The sequence below is a fragment of the Bombina bombina genome, chromosome 2 (assembly GCF_027579735.1).
Source record: "Bombina bombina isolate aBomBom1 chromosome 2, aBomBom1.pri, whole genome shotgun sequence".
Taxonomy (NCBI): Eukaryota; Metazoa; Chordata; class Amphibia; order Anura; family Bombinatoridae; genus Bombina; species Bombina bombina.
In genome coordinates, this window is record NC_069500.1 from 78,482,461 (window position 1) to 78,506,440 (window position 23,980).

General features: G+C 40.3%; 1 protein-coding gene across 1 annotated transcript in view; it reads right to left on the minus strand.

Moving 5' to 3' along the window:
• Window positions 1-21,866, minus strand: part of MBD2 (methyl-CpG binding domain protein 2) — a 217,423-nt gene extending 195,557 nt beyond the window's left edge. The window contains exon 1 of the mRNA XM_053699661.1: window positions 21,578-21,866. Within this exon, the coding sequence (XP_053555636.1) occupies window positions 21,578-21,687 (110 nt within the window). The 5' untranslated portion in view covers window positions 21,688-21,866. The remainder of the gene's footprint in view (window positions 1-21,577) is intronic.
• Window positions 21,867-23,980: the final 2,114 nt, after the last annotated feature.

The following is a 23,980-nucleotide window of genomic DNA, read 5'->3' on the forward strand; positions in this document are numbered from 1 at the left end:
TTTGTCCTAAGTTTAGAAATACCCAATGTTTACATGTTCTTTGCAAGTTATAGGGCAATAAGTACAAGTAGCACTTTGCTATTTCCAAACCACTTTTTTTCAAAATTAGCGCTAGTTACATTGGAACACTGATATCTTTCAGGAATCCCTGAATATCCATTGACATGTACAGGTATATATATATTTTGTTTTAGAAGACATCCCAAAGTATTGACCTAGGCCCATTTTGGTATATTTCATGCCACCATTTCACTGCCAAATGCGATCAAATAAAAAAAATCGTTCACTTTTCACAATTTTATTCACAAACTTTATATTTCGCACTGAAATTATTTACCAACAACTTATGCAATTATGGCATTAATGGTTGTAAATGCTTCTCTGGGATCCCCTTTGTTCAGAAATAGCAGACTTATATGGCTTTGGCATTGCTTTTTGGTAATTACAAGGCCGCTAAATGCCGCTGCGCATCACATGTGTATTATGTCTAGCAGTGAAGGGGTTAATTAGGTAGCTTGTAGGGAGCTTGCAGGGTTCATTTTAGCTTTAGTGTAGAGATCAGCCTCCCACCTGATACATCAGACCCCCTGATCCTTCCCAAACAGCTCTCTTCCCTCCCCCACCCTACAATTGTCCCCGACATCTTAAGTACTGGCAGAAAGTCTGCCAGTACTAAAATAAAAAGGTATCTTTATTTTTTTTTAGCATATTTACATATGTTGCTGTGTAGGATCCCCTCTTAGCTACCAACCTCCTTGATCCCCCCCCCATACAGCTCTCTAACCCCCCCTCTACCCATTTGCCGCCATCTTGGGTACTGGTAACTGTCTGCCAGTACCCAATTTGCCCAAAAAAATGTGTTTTTTTATTTTTAAATTTTAAAAATGTATATTTTCTGTAGTGTTTACCCTATCCACCATTCCCCTTCGAGATCCCTTCCCAAGCACATTTTACCCCACCTTCCGTCTCTCTCCTTCCCATTACTTTTACACTAGCAGCCGGTAAATGCGGCGCGCACCCACCCACCCCCATCGCAACCGCGGTACTTGAAAGATATAATGAGAACAGATCGCCGGTATGTGTGTAATGAGGGGCCGCCCTTCCGCCTCCCAGCTGCAGCTCCCACCCACCAACGAACGGCCACATCGATTGTCGATGCAGAGGGCTCTCTCTGCATCGGTGGGGTAAAAGGGGAATTGCAGTGATGCCTGCATATCGAGGCATCACTCCAATACCCTGGAAGCACCTGGAAGCGATCAGTATCGCTTTCAGAGCTTCAAACCCCAGAGGACGTGCCAGGAACGTCCTTGGTCGTTAGGGTGTTTTTTTGTAGGACGTTCCTGGCACGTCCTTGGTCTTAAAGGGGTTAAAGAAACATCAAAACTCTGAGATTATATAAAACATAATACGTTCATTATTTATATTTCCACCTTTTCATGTAATTTAGCTGAAATTCTCAGAACTTGAAATGCACACTGCTGACTTCTCAAGGCTAACTCTGTTACATATATGCTGCCAATTGTTTAACAGATAACAACTGCAAAACAATATATTTTTTATTAGGACTGTGGCATGCCTTGATGCCTGCAAACTAAAGCACAGACTGCCTCCTCCAAATAAGGCAAATGGTGGATGTAGTAAAAAGATATGTATTTATTTTTTCCTTCTTTAAATGCTGCGACTTGGCTGATATTTTATATCAGCACAACAGAATTACTGTTCCTTTACAGTGGCTGCATTGCTTTTACAATATTCATGCTTTTTTTTTTTTAGGGTCATGCAACATTTAAATGGTGTAAAAAAAAATGCATAATCACTAATATTAATACACTTTTTACCTTCGTGATTACCTTGTATGTAAGGCTCTGCAAACTGCCCCCTTATCTCAGTTCTTTGACAGACAAGCATTTTAACCAATCAGTGCTGACTCATAAATAAATCCACAGGAGCTATCTATAACACACAGGGCCGCCATCAGGGGGTGACAGGGGTGACTCCTGTCAGGGGCCCAATGAGCCAGGGGGGCCCCATGAGGCAAGAACTAAAAAAAAAAAAAAAAAAAAAAAAAAATTTTTCTTTTTTTTTTTTTAATTTGGGCAGCCACCAGTGCAGTGGGTTTCTTATGCTCAAACATGTCCTTGATAGAGACCTGACTGTGGGCAGATGAGCAGGAACTGCTCTGGAAGATAGATGGAGTGGTGGATGGTTGAGAGGGGGCAAGGAGGACACCAGTGGTTGACGTGGCTGAAGATGCTGGACCAGGAGGAGGATGGCGGCTTTGAGTTTGTGTGCTGCTTCTACTCATGTGTTGATCCCATAGGCGTTTGTGATGTGCGATCATGTGCCTTCGCAAAGCAGTTGTACCTAGGTGGGTGTTGCACTTCCCACGACTCAGTTTCTTTTGGCACAGGTTGCAAATGGCATTGCTGCTGTCAGAGGCACACACACAAAAAAAATGCCACACTGCTGAGCTCTAAATTTGGGCAGCCACCAGTGCAGTGGGTACTACAGCAGAGTGCTAATTGAGCATGGGAAATGTTATTACAAGAAGTAAAGTATTAGCATTTGAGAGGATTTCTAAGTGTGCACTAAACCACTATGCGCAGTGTGAGACAGACTTGGCACTTTTTACAGTGTGTGTCAGTGGTAGTAGTTTTTTTGGGGCTAGGGGTCCATAAAAACAATTTTTTTTAGCAGCAGTGTATTTATGATTATTTGACAATGCTGTAGAAATTCTATATTTAAAACCATGCAGAAATGTTTCCTCCTCAATACACAAATGGTAGATGCCCTTTTGGCAGATATGCATTATATATATATATATATATATATATATATATATATATATATATATATATATATATATATATATATATATATATATATATATATATATATATATATATATATATATATATATATTCCAGTTTACTGCCCCTTCATGCAAGGACTTTCCAGATGCAAGAATGCATTTTATCTAAGATTTTTACATCTGCATAAAATTTTATACTCTCAGACTAAGATTGCTCAGGGTTTGAAATGAGACAGGTTAACTTAAAACTGTTCAGTTTACACTACAGCTGGCTTAATTTTGAAATACATACCAACAAGCCTAAATTCTGCATTTATCCAGATCTAATGGTATGAGTACCACAGCTTATGGTCCCACCAAGACCATATAGAGTACAGCATTTTCAAAATCCATAAGTACAGCTGACAGCTGGGAAAATGTGTACACTATATTTGAAGTGGGGGCTCTTGGTTGGGGAAAATGGGGAAAAAACAAACATCATATGTCAACCTTTTAAAAGTACTTTTCTTCATCTAGCCATCTACCCAGCTCATTAATGTACAATTTTGAATTCACAGAATTATTTTTGTTTGCACATTTACAAATATGATTCTTTAAAAAGTGATCTCTTAATTTCTAAAATGTTTTTTTATCATGCATGTCACACACTGTTGATTTAGGGGATGCAAGGTGCATAAATGTTTCCTCCTGTGAGTGTTTCTGTGGGTGTCTGTGTTTGTCTTTGTGCTTTGGTTTGTGTCTCTGAGTGTGTATGTATTTTTTATCTGTGGGTCTCTCTGTGAGGGTGGGTGTGTTTGTCTTTGTGCATTTTCTGTGGATGTCTGTGAGGGTGTGTGTATACGTCGTTGAGCTTTTTCTGTGGGTGTCTCTGTGAGGGTATGTGTATGTTTGTCTTTGTGTATTTTCTGTGGATGTCTCTGTGAGGGTGTGTGTGTGTATATGTATATATGTCTGTGTTTTCTGTGGATGTCTCTGTTTGGGTGTGTGTTTTATGTGGGTGTCTCTGTGAGGGTGTGTGTATGTCTTTGTGTGTTTTCTGTGGATGTCTCAGTGAGAGTGTGTGTATGTATGTCTTTCTGTGTTTTTTATGTGGTTGTCTCTCTGTGTATGTATGTCTTTGTGTGTTTTCTGTGGGTGTCTCTGTGTGTGTGCAAGTTTCAGTTTGTGTGTGTGTGTCCATTGTCTGTTCCTTTTTAGGACATTTTGACTTTACTACTGATTATTGACATCTTTCTACAGACTTTGAGACTAACAAGACCTTTCCGGAAGTAACCAATCCACCATTTAACCTTTAAATTATTGTTTAGGCAGTTCAGGGCCCTTCCTTTCAGCCACAGCATGCTGCTGTCATCATTTAGTTGTCATCTTCCTTTACAAAAAGTTAATCAGAACTCCATATTTTGTTTTCTAATTCTCCTTTTTTTAAAAAAAAAATAAAGTTTACCTCATTACTTGTCAGGTCAATGTAAACGAGTGCTAAGTGTCTGTTTGGGTGTCTGTATCTGAGTGTGTTTCTTTGCGTGTCTGCTAGAGTGTCTATATGTGAATCCTTATGTGTAAGTGTGTGTGTGTTTCAGTGTATGAGTGTGTCTGTGTGTGTATGTTACTACCTTTACAACATTTCCAAGTTTAAATAGACACTTAAGAATAAAGTGCATATACATTTTAGTCACTTGGTCAGAAATTGCACATGTCAAAGGAGCGGGGGGGGGCCTGATCAATGGTTGAGTCAGGGGCCCCAAAATTTCTAGTGGCAGCCCTGATAACACACATGTACTAGCACTGTCAAAATGCACTGAGATAAGGGGGCAGTTTGCAGAGCCTTAGCTACAAGGTAATCACAGAGGTAAAAAGTGCATTAATACACTTTGTTCTCTTGTTATTCTTAATTGAAAGATAAACATAGGTAGGCTCATGCTAATTTCAAAGGCCGCCTCTGCATTTCAAAGCTTTTCACAGCTAGAGGGCATTAGTCCATGTGTTTCATATGGATAACACTGTGCTCATGCACGTGAAGTTATTTAAGAGTCAGCACTAATTGCCTGAAATGCAAGTCTGTCAAAAGAACCGAGTTAAGGAGGCAGACAGCAGAAGCTTAGTGTTAGGTGTTATCAGACGCCTATTATGGGTGCAGAACTTCCAGGTAGATGCCTGTTCCTGGGACTGAAGTACATCGCTGAATTAAAGTGGGTGTGATGAATGGTGTAAAAGGGCATTTGCCAAAACATGACAGATCAGTTCTCAATGGCTTTATTGCATGTCATGTACTTTGTTCTATGGCTTTTTTCTTAAGTTTTTAAACTTTAATATCTCAACAACTGCTGCTCTGTTTTCACCAAACAAAAAAGCACCTATCAGACAATAAAATTCATCTGCATTCCAAATTTCAGGTTTAATGCAGTTTTTGTATGTCAAGCTAAATCACTTAATTCAAATCTATTATAATTTTTAACATTCTCTCACAGTGTCCAAAAAAACTAAAATTTTCCAAAAATGTGTTCATGTAAAAGCACTAGAAAAGAAAAAAAAATACTGCCCAGTAAACCAGTGGCTCAAGTCAGTATACAAAAAAATTGTAGTGTTATTTTATTGTGCTGGGTCTCCATTTTAGCAAACTTGCATGGGATCTGGGCCGGAGTGGGACTTGACAAATCCCAAGCACAATGCACTATTGAACTATATTCTACAAATATTGAGATAAGTTACCATATACCTGGGTTTCTAATAAACACTTGATCCTCATTCCAAATGTTAAGGCTAATATCATTTTATCAAAGCACAGACTGCACTCATTCTCAGTTTTTCATACAATGTATAACTATTCTCACAGTACATTCAGTACAAGGCAACAGAAGAAGAACACAGTGTTCTTCCACCTCATTTCTTTGTACATTGGATATTCTAGAAATGAGTCACTGTGTTCTGCCCTCTTGCCAAGAACACTGGTACTAGGCAAAGGTGTCCAAATCCAAACCAGGCCAAAATGTCAGGGTTGGTTTGGCCACAAAGGACCAGATTACGAGTGGAGCGCCAACAATTCCACATGAGCAGACAACAGGCTTTAACATAGAGACAAATACATATGCATGTCTAAATATATTTTTTATTATTATTATTAGTTATTTGTAGAGCACCAACAGATTCCGCAACGCTAATATATATATATATATATATATATATATATATATATATATATATATATATGTGTGTGTGTACAGATGTATTTATATGTGTATACTGTATGTATGTATATATATATATATATATATATATATATATATATATATATATATATATATATATATATATATATATATATATATGTGTGTGTGGCCCTCATCAGTCCAGGTTGGAATGCATAGAAAGACCTGTTTGCAGAAAAATGCAAGTAAAGTTTGTGTTGTACGATTATTTTATTAGGTTTATAATGCTGTTTAGCAAATGTTTTTGTTCATTTAATTTAGTTTAATTATATACTCTGTGTTGTGTGATTATTTTATTAGGTTTATAATGCCGTTTAGCATTTAAAGTCTTCATTTCAAAGCTGTAAAACGCTGGGGTTAAGTTCCAGAAGGAATGGTTGTAAATCGAAACCATTGTAAATTGAAACCCAGTTTATAATGTAAGTCAATGAGAAGTGAGGGAGATAGGTTCCAGGCCCCTCTCAAAATTGTCATAAGTAACACCTAATACATTATTTTTAAATGAAGACTTTAAATGCTAAACAGCATTATAAACCTAATAAAATAATCACACAACACAGAATATATAATTAAACTAAGTTAAATGAACAAAAACCTTTGCTAAACAGCATTATAAACCTAATAAAATAATCACACAACACAGACTTCACTTGCATTTTTCTGAAAACAGTTCTTTCTATGCATTCCAATCTAGACTGATTTATAGACAGGAAGATCTTGTTCCTTTGAAATAGCTCAGGTCTGGTTAAACTGATTAATTTCAGCTTGCTTGGCTTTGCTGCAACACAAGCGGACAGCTCCACCTACTGGCTATTTTAATAAATGCACTGCTTCTCAATGCTTTTCAATAGCAGTCACATGACTGGAAAAAAAGGTTGTTATTCTGAAACGGTGTAAATTGAACAGTTGTAAAACGAGGGCCACATATATATATATATATATATATATATATATATATATATATATACACACCTATATTTAATCATCTATCTATAAATAGAACATATTCTGTTATTTGAAGAATGGAATGTGAAATATTTATATTTTTATGTCGGGTTAGCGCATTTGAGAATATACGATCATGTTAGCGCATGAGTAGGGTCTTTTTCGCTCCATTGACTTCTATGGGAGTCAATGGACATCTATGGGAGAAAGCATACACAATATTCTAACCATCGGGATAGTAATCGTGTTTACTTGTAAGACGAGTGCTACCCGACGTGTGCAATAAGTTTACTTCTAGCTGAGTTAGCGCGCGAGTGTTAAATACCACTCCACTTGTAATCTAGCCCAAAATCAGGTTTAGTTACTTAAGTAAAAAGATAACCCCGTTTTGATAGTGGGCCATGAGGCTGCTTTTGCCAGTTGTATCCCCACCTATACAGAAAATGTCAATGCTTAAGTACTGGTTATACTTGTTATAGAAAAGCTATGTAAATATGAAGCTGCCAAAGAAATTACATTCCCAGTGTGGGGTCTAGGGAAATAGGTATTAAAATGCATATTTTAATCCTGCTAAGTATTAGCTTTTGTGTAAACAGACAGAGATAAGATAACATAAGAAGGCCACTGCCCATAGAAATAAAGATAAGGGTGTATATTCTCCCTAAATGCTCAGCCCATTAAATTGGGCTTTGGTTTCAACTAGCAAAAACAGCTATTCCATATAGACAAAAAAAACTAGATGGACAATTTCCCATACATTTTTTACTCTGCAGCTAGTATATGTCCACTGGAAACTCATTAACCCCTTAACGACCACGACATACCCTGTACTTTGCTGGTGGTTAAGGGTTTTTCAGGTCATAGTAGCGAGGGTCTTGTCACACGCGGCAGGACCGCGTTATTATAACCTCCCTTATGGCTGCAGACATCTTGGAATAGCGTAGTGTCTCTCCACTGACGGCTAGACTGTACGATCAAATAAAACAATCCTTATTCAAAGACCAGCGATGTACAGGGTTAAGGGGGAAAATTTTTTTTTTTTAATGTACACTGTGCCTTTAAGAAATCATAATTGGATTATACTACACCACACAGAGTGACCTCTGACCTTACACATTCTGAATCCCAGCAGATGAAAAATGTATAGCAAATCTAGCAGCAAGTTACACATTTTATAGAAGCCAGGCAAGATTTTCTGTACAGTATATAGCATGGGTGCCCAGACTTTCTTTTTGTTAGCATAATCTATACAGTATACGTATGTGAGAAATTTATAAAAAGGGTTTTCAAGTACTGCACCACAATATTTAATCATTTAAATGGCAATTACAGTGTATAATAAATAAATGCTCTCATTCATTAGATTTTATCACTATCAACTCTGCAACTCTATGGGCTAGATTAAAAGTGGAGAGCTAATGATAACTCTGGACGCGATAAGCAGTATCGCTTGACCGAGCTAACATTACCTCTCGACTTGATTTACAAGAGAAGGGTTAGCGCGACCAACATCGCTCTAGGGCAACCTGCACTTTCAATAGATATCACGACCGCACTGAATAGCTCTGATATTACACGTTGAAACTTATAGGCTATGCTTGAGCGCAACCAAAATTGAGCTACAATATTCAGCGCGATTTAAGACTTGAAGTCAAAAATAATAGTGAACCAATCAGCAGCAGCAGTTCCACAGCTGGGTCGTGCGAACATTGCTGCTAACTGCGTCAGTGGCAGATTCTGAGTGGGTAAAACACAGAATTGCTTGGTAATTACTGATAAAATGACATGCTCAACAAATGAGAGCATGTAATTATTTTACAGTATAATGACCCTTTATAGTAGAAAAATGGGAAATCATGTATACCTTGAGATCTACAGGTCAGCTCTTAGGGATCCTACTAGTAGATACTTAGGGTAACTCTTGGATGCTAGAGCCAGCTGAAATCCATTTCTTTTACAACATGTTTCAGTCAACTGATGTATGTTGTTAAGAGTTAACTCTAGCTGTCTTCTAAATCCAGGCCTTAAGACAAACATTTTGCTCATTTTACAAAATGTTTGCAGATAAAGCAATACCAAGACTGAGGTGACACACATACATATATTGCATTATGTCTGCAATACTACATAGGAGCATGTGTAGCCCGACACTCATATAATGATCAACTCCACTGGGTTACACAGTGTACCTCACACAATCACCCTCTCCTCCTTAAAAACACACAGTAACCCGCTCAAGTCCCTACGTACTGCCAAGCAACGATTGGAGGAAGACAGATTTGTCATCGATCTGCGAACTACAGCAGGAGCTGCGGGCGGAGTATTGCCGGTTTGTTTTTCATAAAGAAAGGTAAATATTTTTAAAAAGATGCTTCATTGTAAAGTTTAATGAATTAGAGTGCCCCTGTTTTTAAGATTATATTAAGATACTGTGTACTTTTTCCATTAAACTTTACAATCACTTTCACTTCCTTCCAGTAAATGCCCCCTGCCACTGCAGTAACCCCTCCGCATCCTTGTGGGAACTACACCCTCCCACAGCATTGACCCCTCTTCTTCCTTGTGGGAACTACACCCTCCCATAGCATTTACCCCTCTGCTTCCTTGTGGGAACTACACCCTCCCACAGCAGTGACCCCTCTGCTTCCTTGTGGGTACTACACCCTCCCACAGCAGTGACCCCTCTGCTTCCTTGTGGGTACTGCACCCTCCCACAGCAGTGACCCCCTCCGCATCCTTGTAGGAACTAAACCCTACCACATCAGTGACCCCCTCCGCATCCTTGTAGGAACTACACCCTACCACAGTAGTGACCCCTCCGCATCCTTGTGGGCACTGCACCCTCCCACAGCAGTGATCCCTCTGCTTCCTTGTGGGTACTGAACCCACCCACATCAGTGACCGCTCCGCAACCTTGTAGGAACTACACCCTACCACAGTAGTGACCCCTCCGCATCCTTGTGGGCACTGCACCCTCCCACAGTAGTGACCCCACTGCTTCCTCCCATGGACTGCACCCTCCAACAGCAATGACCCTCTGCTTCTTTGTGGGAACTGCACGCTGCAACAGTAGTGACCCCATTCCTTCCACGGACTGCACCCACCCACATCAGTGACCCCCTCCGCATCCCTGTAGGAACTACACCCTACCACAGTAGTGACCCCTCCGCATCCTTGTGGGCACTGCACCCTCCCACAGTAGTGACCCCACTGCTTCCTCCAACGGACTGCATCCTCCAACAGCAATGACCCTCTGCTTCCTTGTGAAACTACACCATCCCACAGCAGTGAAACCTCTGCTTTCTTGTGGGTACTGCACCCTGCAATAGTAGTGACCCCATTGCTTCCTTCCACCGACTGCCCCCTATCACAGCAGTGAACCCACTGCTTCCTTCCACAGACTTAACCCTCCTACAGCAGTGACACCACTAATTGCTTCCACAGACTGCCCCCTCGTACAGCAGTGAACCCACTGCTTCCTTATACGGACTGCACCCTCACATAGTGACCCCACCACTGCCCTCCATGGACTGCACTCTTTACAGTGACCCCTCTGGTTCCTTCCAGGCACTGCATAGCTAGCCAAACAGTTATAAAGCTAAATTTTGCCTTTCCTATATTATTTGAAGGATCTTACAGTAATGACAAGACTACTTAGATTATCTCACTAGACCAGAGAGTTTTACATTACCAGGCCCATAGACATAGCACATCCTAACAAAGTAACCCACTCCACACCCTTAAAGGCAATCGGCTAGATTACGAGTTTTGCGGTAAGCTGAAAAAACAGCGTTAGGACAGGTCCTAACGCTGCTTTTTCACTACCGCTGGTATTACGAGTCTTGCAGGTTTAGGGGCCCCGCACACTTTTTTGGCCTTACCGCAAACCGAATTACGTAAAGTTTGTAAACCCTTTTTTCTATGGGACTTCCATAGCGCTGGTATTACGAGTTTGTCCTGGGAGGCCAAAAAGTGAGCGGTACACCCTCTACCTCCAAGATTCTAAAGTCAGTAGTTATGAGTTTTATACTACAACCCCGTAGCATAAAACTCATAACTAAATTGCTAACAAGTACACTAACGACTGGGATCTAAAGTTTAACACAGCAAAGTGTAAAATAATGCATTTAGGGAAGAAAAATCCAAATGTTAATTACAGACTCAATGACACTTTACTGACTGTTACAGACGAGGAACAGGACTTGGGAATTATTATTTCAGATGATTTAAAACTTAGTAAACAATGTAGTAAGGCAGCGAGTAAGGCTAGCAGAATGCTTGGATGTATTGGTAGAGGTATTTGCAGCAGAAATAGTAAGGTTCTTATGCCACTTTATAGATCATTAGTTAGGCCTCATCTTGAGTATTGTGTGCAGTTCTGGAGGCCATATCTTCAGAAGGATATTAACAAACTTGAATCTGTGCAAAGGAGGGCTACCAAAATGGTACATGGTCTAAAAAATAAAACTTACCAGGATAGGCTCAATGACCTAAATATGTATAGCTTAGAGGAGAGAAGGGAAAGAGGTGATATGATAGCAACTTTCAAGTACATTAAAGGGTTTAGTAAAACTGAGGCTGTGGGTATTTTACATAAAATGGAAAATTCAAGAACAAGGGGTCATGAGCTCAAGCTAAAGGGTAGTAGATTCAGGAGTAATTTGAGGAAGCACTTCTTTACAGAAAGAGTGATTGATTTATGGAATAAACTTCCTCAAGAGGTAGTAGCAACAAACACTGTGGGGGACTTTAAAAATGCATGGGACAAGCATAGGGCTATCCTACGAACTAGATAAGTTTATACTGTTAGGTAAGGTGGGGCAGACTTGCTGGGCCTATGGCTCTTATCTGCCGTCAATATCTATTTATCTATTTAACACCCATAAACTACCTATTAACCATTAAATCGAGGCCCTCTCGCATCGCAAACACTATAACATTTTTAATCCCTAATCTGCCGCTCCGGACATCGCCGCCACTAGAATAAACATATTAACCCCTAAACCGCCGCACTCCCGCCTCGCAAACACTAGTTAATTATTAACCCCTAATCTGCCGCCCCTTCTATCTTCATCCTTCTGGTGCGGAGTGGGTCAATCTTCAAGACATCCGACGTGGAGCATCCTCTTCATCCGACGGACTAACGATGAATGAAGGTACCTTTAAATGACGTCATCCAAGATGGCATCCCTTTGATTCCGATTGGCTGATAGAATTCTATCAACCAATCGGAATTAAGGTAGAAAAAATCCTATTGGCTGATTGGATCAGCCAATAGGATTGAGATTACATTCCATTGGCTGATTGGAACAGCTAATAGAATGCGAGCTCAATCCTATTGGCTGATCCAATCAGCCAATAGTATTGAAGTTCAATCCTATTGGCTGATTGCATCAGCCAATAGGATTTTTTTTACCTTAATTGTGATTGGCTGATAGAATTCTATCAGCCAATCGGAATCTAAGGGACGCCATCTTGGATGACGTCATTTAAAAAAGGTACCTTCATTCGTCATTAGTCCGTCGGAAGAAGAGAATGCTCCGCGTCGGATGACTTGAAGATGGACCCGCTCCACGCCGGAAGGATGAATATAGAAGATGCCGTCTGGATGAAGACTTCTGCCCATCTGGAGGACCAATTCTGCCGGCTTTGTTGAGGACATCTTGCCGCTTGAATGAAGACTTCTCCCGGTAAGTGAATCAACGGGGGTTAGTGTTGGGATTTTTTTAAGGGTGTATCGGGTGGGTTTATTTTTTAGGTTAGGGCTTTGGGCCTGCAATAGAGCTAAATACCCTTTTAAGGGCAATGCCCATCCAAATGCCCTTTTCAGGGCAATGGGGAGCTTAGGTTTTTTTTAGTTAAACTTTTATTTGGGGGGTTGTTTGTATTTTTTATTTACAGGTAAAAGAGCTGATTCCTTTGGGGCAATGCCCCGCAAAAGGCCCTTTTAATGGCTATTGCTAGTCATTTTGGGGGGGCTTTTTTATTTTGATAGCGCTATTAGATTAGGTGTAATTAGTTTAAATATCTTGTCATTTGTTTTTTTATTTTCTGTAATTTAGTGTTTGCTTTTTTTGTGATTTAGCTAATTTAATTTATTTAATTGTATTTAATTTAGGGAATTGATTTAATTGTAGTGTAGTGTTAGGTGTTAGTGTAACTTAGGTTAGGTTTTATTTTACAGGTAAATATGTATTTATTTTAGCTAGGCAGTTATTAAATAGTTAATAACTATTTAATAACTATTCTACCTAGTTAAAAATAAATACAAACTTGCCTGTAAAATAAAAAATAAACCCTAAGATAGCTACAATATAACTAATAGTTACATTGCAGCTATCTTAGGGTTTATTTTATAGGTAATTATTTAGTTTTAAAAAGGAATAATTTAGTTAATTATAGTAATTTTATTTAGATTTATTTAAATTATATTTAAGTTAGATTTATTTAAATTATATTTAAGTTTAGATTTATTTAAATTCTATTTAAGTTAGGGGTGTTAGGGTTAGACTTAGGTTTAGGGGTTAATAAATTTAGAATAGTGGCAGTGACGTTGGGGGTGGCAGATTAGGGGTCAATATGTGTAGGTAGGTTGCGGCGACATTGGGGGCGGAATATTAGGGGTGAATAAATATAATGTAGGTGTTGGCGATGTTGGGGGCAGCAGATTAGGGGTTAATAAATATAATGTAGGTGGCATCAATGTCCGGAGCGGCAGATTAGGGGTTAATAGGTATAATGTAGGTGTTGGCGATGTCGGGGGCGGCAGATTAGGGGTTAACAAGTGTAAGATTAGGGGTGTTTAGACTCGGGGTTCATGTTAGGTGTAAATATAACTTTAGTTTCCCCATAGGAATCAATAGGGCTATGTTACTAAGATTTACGCTGCTTTTTGGCAGGCGTTAGACTTTTTCTCAGCTTGCTCTCCCCATTGATGTCAATGGGGAAATCGTGCACGAGCACGTACAACCAGCTCACCGCTGACTTAAGCAGCGCTGGTATTGGAGTGCGGTATGGAGCACAATTTTGCTCTACGCTCACTTCTTGCCTGTTAACGCCGGGTTTGTAAAAACCCGTAATACCAGCGTAATACCTCCTCACACACACTGTGCCCCTATAATATGAATCACTCCACTTCCTCACACACACTGAGCCCCTATAATATGAATCACTCCACTTCCTCACACACACTGTGCCCCTATAATATGAATCACTCCACTTCCTCACACACACTGTGCCCCTATAATATGAATCACTCCACTTCCTCACACATACTGTGCCCCTATAATATGAATCACTCCACTTCCTCACACATACTGTGCCCCTATAATATGAATCACTTTACTTCCTCACACACACTGTGCCCCTATAATATGAATCACTTTACTTCCTCACACACACTGTGCCCCTATAATATGAATCACTCCACTTCCTCACACACACTGTGCCCCTATAATATGAATCACTCCACTTCCTCACACACACTGTGCCCCTATAATATGAATCACTCCACTTCCTCACACACACTGTGCCCCTATAATATGAATCACTCCACTTCCTCACACACACTGTGCCCCTATAATATGAATCACTCCACTTCCTCACACATACTGTGCCCCTATAATATGAATCACTCCACTTCCTCACACACACTGTGCCCCTATAATATGAATCACTCCACTTCCTCACACACACTGTGCCCCTATAATATGAATCACTCCACTTCCTCACACATAATGTGCCCCTATAATATGAATCACTTTACTTCCTCACACATACTGTGCCCCTATAATATGAATCACTTTACTTCCTCACACATACTGTGCCCCTATAATATGAATCACTTTACTTCCTCACATATACTGTGCCCCTATAATATGAATCACTCCACTTCCTCACACATACTGTGCCCCTATAATATGAATCACTTTACTTCCTCACACACACTGTGCCCCTATAATATGAATCACTTTACTTCCTCACACACACTGTGCCCCTATAATATGAATCACTCCACTTCCTCACACACACTGTGCCCCTATAATATGAATCACTCCACTTCCTCACACACACTGTGCCCCTATAATATGAATCACTCCACTTCCTCACACACACTGTGCCCCTATAATATGAATCACTCCACTTCCTCACACACACTGTGCCCCTATAATATGAATCACTCCACTTCCTCACACATACTGTGCCCCTATAATATGAATCACTCCACTTCCTCACACACACTGTGCCCCTATAATATGAATCACTCCACTTCCTCACACACACTGTGCCCCTATAATATGAATCACTCCACTTCCTCACACATAGTGCCCCTATAATATGAATCACTTTACTTCCTCACACATACTGTGCCCCTATAATATGAATCACTTTACTTCCTCACACATACTGTGCCCCTATAATATGAATCACTTTACTTCCTCACATATACTGTGCCCCTATAATATGAATCACTCCACTTCCTCACACATACTGTGCCCCTATAATATGAATCACTCCACTTCCTCACACACACTGTGCCCCTATAATATGAATCACTCCACTTCCTCACACACACTGTGCCCCTATAATATGAATCACTCCACTTCCTCACACACACTGTGCCCCTATAATATGAGTCACTCCACTTCCTCACACACACTGTGCCCCTATAATATGAGTCACTCCACTTCCTCACACATACTGTGCCCCTATAATATGAATCACTTCCCTTCCTCACACACACTGTGCCCCTATAATATGAATCACTTTACTTCCTCACACTTACTGTGTCCCTATAATATGAATCACTCCACTTCCTCACACATACTGTGCCCCTATAATATGAATCACTCCACTTCCTCACACTTACTGTGCCCCTATAATATGAATCACTTCCCTTCCTCACACACACTGTGCCCCTATAATATGAATCACTCCACTTCCTCACACACACTGTGCCCCTATAATATGAATCACTCCACTTCCTCACACATACTGTGCCCCTATAATATGAATCACTCCACTTCCTCACACACACTGTGCCCCTATAATATGAATCACTTTACTTCCTCACACACACTGTGCCCCTATAATATGAATCACTTTACTTCCTCACACACACTGTGCCCCTATAATATGAATCACTTTACTTCCTCACACATACTGTGCCCCTATAATATGAATCACTCCACTTCCTCACACACACTGTGCCCCTATAATATGAATCACTCCACTTCCTCACACACACTGTGCCCCTATAATATGAATCACTTTACTTCCTCACACATACTGTGCCCCTATAATATGAATCACTCCACTTCCTCACACACACTTCAGCCCACAGTATATTCAGATATCCACACTTACTGTGCCCCTATATGAAGCACCCCACTTCCTCAAACTTACTGTGCCCGTATAAAGTAACCCTACCAGCCTCTATAAATATAAAATCGTATCTACCGTATCACAATTGCTGTCCCTTTAGAGTAACACCCTGATATTACACAAAGTGACACCTATACCCAGTTATCCACTTTGGCACTGCCCGGTTCCATACACAAAGTACATAAGGCAAGTAGCAGGGAACTTTCATATTCTGCGATAGTGCGATAACTAAAGTGACGTTGGGGGTGGCTTTTTCACTACCGCTGGTATTACGAGTCTTGCAGGTTTAGGGGCCCCGCACACTTTTTTGGCCTTACCGCAAACCGAATTACGTAAAGTTTGTAAACCCTTTTTTCTATGGGACTTCCATAGCGCTGGTATTACGAGTTTGTCCTGGGAGGCCAAAAAGTGAGCGGTACACCCTCTACCTCCAAGATTCTAAAGTCAGTAGTTATGAGTTTTATACTACAACCCCGTAGCATAAAACTCATAACTAAATTGCTAACAAGTACACTAACGACTGGGATCTAAAGTTTAACACAGCAAAGTGTAAAATAATGCATTTAGGGAAGAAAAATCCAAATGTTAATTACAGACTCAATGACACTTTACTGACTGTTACAGACGAGGAACAGGACTTGGGAATTATTATTTCAGATGATTTAAAACTTAGTAAACAATGTAGTAAGGCAGCGAGTAAGGCTAGCAGAATGCTTGGATGTATTGGTAGAGGTATTTGCAGCAGAAATAGTAAGGTTCTTATGCCACTTTATAGATCATTAGTTAGGCCTCATCTTGAGTATTGTGTGCAGTTCTGGAGGCCATATCTTCAGAAGGATATTAACAAACTTGAATCTGTGCAAAGGAGGGCTACCAAAATGGTACATGGTCTAAAAAATAAAACTTACCAGGATAGGCTCAATGACCTAAATATGTATAGCTTAGAGGAGAGAAGGGAAAGAGGTGATATGATAGCAACTTTCAAGTACATTAAAGGGTTTAGTAAAACTGAGGCTGTGGGTATTTTACATAAAATGGAAAATTCAAGAACAAGGGGTCATGAGCTCAAGCTAAAGGGTAGTAGATTCAGGAGTAATTTGAGGAAGCACTTCTTTACAGAAAGAGTGATTGATTTATGGAATAAACTTCCTCAAGAGGTAGTAGCAACAAACACTGTGGGGGACTTTAAAAATGCATGGGACAAGCATAGGGCTATCCTACGAACTAGATAAGTTTATACTGTTAGGTAAGGTGGGGCAGACTTGCTGGGCCTATGGCTCTTATCTGCCGTCAATATCTATTTATCTATTTAACACCCATAAACTACCTATTAACCATTAAATCGAGGCCCTCTCGCATCGCAAACACTATAACATTTTTAATCCCTAATCTGCCGCTCCGGACATCGCCGCCACTAGAATAAACATATTAACCCCTAAACCGCCGCACTCCCGCCTCGCAAACACTAGTTAATTATTAACCCCTAATCTGCCGCCCCTTCTATCTTCATCCTTCTGGTGCGGAGTGGGTCAATCTTCAAGACATCCGACGTGGAGCATCCTCTTCATCCGACGGACTAACGATGAATGAAGGTACCTTTAAATGACGTCATCCAAGATGGCATCCCTTTGATTCCGATTGGCTGATAGAATTCTATCAACCAATCGGAATTAAGGTAGAAAAAATCCTATTGGCTGATTGGATCAGCCAATAGGATTGAGATTACATTCCATTGGCTGATTGGAACAGCTAATAGAATGCGAGCTCAATCCTATTGGCTGATCCAATCAGCCAATAGTATTGAAGTTCAATCCTATTGGCTGATTGCATCAGCCAATAGGATTTTTTTTACCTTAATTGTGATTGGCTGATAGAATTCTATCAGCCAATCGGAATCTAAGGGACGCCATCTTGGATGACGTCATTTAAAAAAGGTACCTTCATTCGTCATTAGTCCGTCGGAAGAAGAGAATGCTCCGCGTCGGATGACTTGAAGATGGACCCGCTCCACGCCGGAAGGATGAATATAGAAGATGCCGTCTGGATGAAGACTTCTGCCCATCTGGAGGACCAATTCTGCCGGCTTTGTTGAGGACATCTTGCCGCTTGAATGAAGACTTCTCCCGGTAAGTGAATCAACGGGGGTTAGTGTTGGGATTTTTTTAAGGGTGTATCGGGTGGGTTTATTTTTTAGGTTAGGGCTTTGGGCCTGCAATAGAGCTAAATACCCTTTTAAGGGCAATGCCCATCCAAATGCCCTTTTCAGGGCAATGGGGAGCTTAGGTTTTTTTTAGTTAAACTTTTATTTGGGGGGTTGTTTGTATTTTTTATTTACAGGTAAAAGAGCTGATTCCTTTGGGGCAATGCCCCGCAAAAGGCCCTTTTAATGGCTATTGCTAGTCATTTTGGGGGGGCTTTTTTATTTTGATAGCGCTATTAGATTAGGTGTAATTAGTTTAAATATCTTGTCATTTGTTTTTTTATTTTCTGTAATTTAGTGTTTGCTTTTTTTGTGATTTAGCTAATTTAATTTATTTAATTGTATTTAATTTAGGGAATTGATTTAATTGTAGTGTAGTGTTAGGTGTTAGTGTAACTTAGGTTAGGTTTTATTTTACAGGTAAATATGTATTTATTTTAGCTAGGCAGTTATTAAATAGTTAATAACTATTTAATAACTATTCTACCTAGTTAAAAATAAATACAAACTTGCCTGTAAAATAAAAAATAAACCCTAAGATAGCTACAATATAACTAATAGTTACATTGCAGCTATCTTAGGGTTTATTTTATAGGTAATTATTTAGTTTTAAAAAGGAATAATTTAGTTAATTATAGTAATTTTATTTAGATTTATTTAAATTATATTTAAGTTAGATTTATTTAAATTATATTTAAGTTTAGATTTATTTAAATTCTATTTAAGTTAGGGGTGTTAGGGTTAGACTTAGGTTTAGGGGTTAATAAATTTAGAATAGTGGCAGTGACGTTGGGGGTGGCAGATTAGGGGTCAATATGTGTAGGTAGGTTGCGGCGACATTGGGGGCGGAATATTAGGGGTGAATAAATATAATGTAGGTGTTGGCGATGTTGGGGGCAGCAGATTAGGGGTTAATAAATATAATGTAGGTGGCATCAATGTCCGGAGCGGCAGATTAGGGGTTAATAGGTATAATGTAGGTGTTGGCGATGTCGGGGGCGGCAGATTAGGGGTTAACAAGTGTAAGATTAGGGGTGTTTAGACTCGGGGTTCATGTTAGGTGTAAATATAACTTTAGTTTCCCCATAGGAATCAATAGGGCTATGTTACTAAGATTTACGCTGCTTTTTGGCAGGCGTTAGACTTTTTCTCAGCTTGCTCTCCCCATTGATGTCAATGGGGAAATCGTGCACGAGCACGTACAACCAGCTCACCGCTGACTTAAGCAGCGCTGGTATTGGAGTGCGGTATGGAGCACAATTTTGCTCTACGCTCACTTCTTGCCTGTTAACGCCGGGTTTGTAAAAACCCGTAATACCAGCGTAATACCTCCTCACACACACTGTGCCCCTATAATATGAATCACTCCACTTCCTCACACACACTGAGCCCCTATAATATGAATCACTCCACTTCCTCACACACACTGTGCCCCTATAATATGAATCACTCCACTTCCTCACACACACTGTGCCCCTATAATATGAATCACTCCACTTCCTCACACATACTGTGCCCCTATAATATGAATCACTCCACTTCCTCACACATACTGTGCCCCTATAATATGAATCACTTTACTTCCTCACACACACTGTGCCCCTATAATATGAATCACTTTACTTCCTCACACACACTGTGCCCCTATAATATGAATCACTCCACTTCCTCACACACACTGTGCCCCTATAATATGAATCACTCCACTTCCTCACACACACTGTGCCCCTATAATATGAATCACTCCACTTCCTCACACACACTGTGCCCCTATAATATGAATCACTCCACTTCCTCACACACACTGTGCCCCTATAATATGAATCACTCCACTTCCTCACACATACTGTGCCCCTATAATATGAATCACTCCACTTCCTCACACACACTGTGCCCCTATAATATGAATCACTCCACTTCCTCACACACACTGTGCCCCTATAATATGAATCACTCCACTTCCTCACACATAATGTGCCCCTATAATATGAATCACTTTACTTCCTCACACATACTGTGCCCCTATAATATGAATCACTTTACTTCCTCACACATACTGTGCCCCTATAATATGAATCACTTTACTTCCTCACATATACTGTGCCCCTATAATATGAATCACTCCACTTCCTCACACATACTGTGCCCCTATAATATGAATCACTTTACTTCCTCACACACACTGTGCCCCTATAATATGAATCACTTTACTTCCTCACACACACTGTGCCCCTATAATATGAATCACTCCACTTCCTCACACACACTGTGCCCCTATAATATGAATCACTCCACTTCCTCACACACACTGTGCCCCTATAATATGAATCACTCCACTTCCTCACACATACTGTGCCCCTATAATATGAATCACTCCACTTCCTCACACACACTGTGCCCCTATAATATGAATCACTTTACTTCCTCACACACACTGTGCCCCTATAATATGAATCACTTTACTTCCTCACACACACTGTGCCCCTATAATATGAATCACTTTACTTCCTCACACATACTGTGCCCCTATAATATGAATCACTCCACTTCCTCACACACACTGTGCCCCTATAATATGAATCACTCCACTTCCTCACACACACTGTGCCCCTATAATATGAATCACTTTACTTCCTCACACATACTGTGCCCCTATAATATGAATCACTCCACTTCCTCACACACACTTCAGCCCACAGTATATTCAGATATCCACACTTACTGTGCCCCTATATGAAGCACCCCACTTCCTCAAACTTACTGTGCCCGTATAAAGTAACCCTACCAGCCTCTATAAATATAAAATCGTATCTACCGTATCACAATTGCTGTCCCTTTAGAGTAACACCCTGATATTACACAAAGTGACACCTATACCCAGTTATCCACTTTGGCACTGCCCGGTTCCATACACAAAGTACATAAGGCAAGTAGCAGGGAACTTTCATATTCTGCGATAGTGCGATAACCACTTTAACCCCATTGCCCTCACGGTGCCGTATAACCCCAGACCTTAACGTACCCCGGTAGTACCTATAATAATAGACATCGCTCTTGCCAGCGCTTAGCCCGGATTTCCTGATGACCTCCTCCTTCTTCCAGCCGGCGGGCAGCGCCGGGCACTCCATCCTCCGCTTCTCCATCTGGCAGTTACGGTTAGCACTACACCATGAGTGGTCTTCAGCGGCCAGAAGCCGCCCCTTCTCTTGCTCTGACCCTGCTGGGTGTGTCTGTGTGGGTGCAGGACACGCCTCTCACCACACCGCTGCCGACAACTGTCACAGCTCCCCCTAGCAACGGCAAATCAATTATTTCAAGTAGTCCCTGCCTAAGCTACTGCTAGACAGCGAAGTGATACAAAAGTTAATGGTGTGAGTGAAATATTACGGGAATGGTAGACGGCGGACTGATACAGAGTGTGCCTTCTAAGCTGCTGACCTATTGCCCCTGGCGTATTATCCTTTTTATTGCCTGACGGAAGTGATACGTCATATAAATTAAAGCAAATGAGTCAGTGATAACTAGTAGCATTTTATACAGGACGGTGTATAGTACTAGAGTTGCCAAACCCTCCCTTATTTCCAAGTATCTAACTTATTTGGCCAATCTTTTTTTTCTGTCTTCCAGGCTGGGCTCCCGTATTTATCTGCTTTTAAAACATTTTCCTCCCTTTTACAACATGTAAATTCTTAACTTTAAACATTTAATATTATACTATTGCACTCTTATTTAGTTAAAGTGAAAGTAAATCCTAGCATTTCAATTTACCATTGGACCAAATAAAGGGGACTTTCAGTCATGAAGTAAAAAATACTTTCTGCTGAAAGTTCCTTTATTTGTCTGAAGGATACCCCCCAACTGTCCCAATTTTTGCGGGACAGTCACGATTTTAGGGGTCTGTCCCGGGTTGCCCCATGCATAAAAAAAAAATACTCAGAAGCAGCTGGCTTTTCTCTCCCAGGGTTATATACCTATAGATTCTGTGGAAAAAATGGTGTGTGGGTTAAGCAGGAGCAAGAACGCTGTATACCCTCTGACCTCAGGTAATGACGACCTCTAACCTCTGGTAGTGATGACGTCTAACCCCTGGTGATAATACTAGCATGCCTTCAGTTTTATACGATGAGCAGTGCTAACACCAGGGTAACGAACAGTGACAGCCTCAGACTGCCAGCTAATGTGCTTGCCAACCCCAGGACCCCATACAATGAGTTACAGATACCCATATATGATGTGGTGTGTGTGTGTGTATCTGCATGTATAAGTGTATGCTGTGTAGTGTGTGTATCTGCATGTATAAGTGTATGCTATGTAATGTGTGTGTATCTGCATGTATAAGTGTATGCTGTGTAGTGTGTGTATCTGTATGTATAAGTGTATGATATGTAGTGTGTGTATCTGCATGTATAAGTGTATGCTATGTAGTGTGTGTATCTGTATGTATAAGTGTATGCTGTGTAGTGTGTGTATCTGTATGTGTAAGTGTATGCTGTGTAGTGTGTGTATCTGTATGTGTAAGTGTATGCTGTGTAGTGTGTGTATCTGCATGTGTAAGTGTATGCTGTGTAGTGTGTGTATCTGTATGTATAAGTGTATGCTGTGTAGTGTGTGTATCTGTATGTATAAGTGTATGATATGTAGTGTGTGTATCTGCATGTATAAGTGTAAGCTGTGTAGTGTGTGTATCTGTATGTATAAGTGTATGCTGTGTAGTGTGTGTATCTGTATGTATAAGTGTATGATATGTAGTGTGTGTATCTGCATGTATAAGTGTAAGCTGTGTAGTGTGTGTGTATCTGTATGTATAAGTGTATGCTGTGTAGTGTGTGTATCTGTATGTATAAGTGTATGCTGTGTAGTGTGTGTATCTGTATGTATAAGTGTATGATATGTAGTGTGTGTATCTGCATGTATAAGTGTAAGCTGTGTAGTGTGTGTGTATCTGTATGTATAAGTGTATGCTGTGTAGTGTGTGTGTATCTGTATGTATAAGTGTAAGCTGTGTAGTGTGTGTGTATCTGCATGTATAAGCAAAGTGTATCGACTAAAATAGGAGAGGAACAGCTTAAGGGAAATTGACTTTACTGAATGGGAAGGTTAGGGGGTTGGGGGCTAGGAGTAGCCCCCTCCTTTGAATAGTACAGCTATGGCAGGACAATAGAAGTAGGGATGGGCAGTGTAGATAAGATGCAACTAGCTGATCCTGAATAGGCTAGCACAGGGATTGGCCAGGATGGTGAGAGGGGGTGTGAACAGGAGTTGAGGGGATTAACTGTCTATAAAGATGATTGCACAATGTTTGGAGCTCACAATAATTATTTTCTTTTGTACTTACAGGTATTTCAACGATTCCAGTTGTAGAAAACTGCACGATGGCTTCAAGAAGCAGGCGAATTCCCAAGAAATTCCTGGAAGGAGAGAATCATTGGACCACTG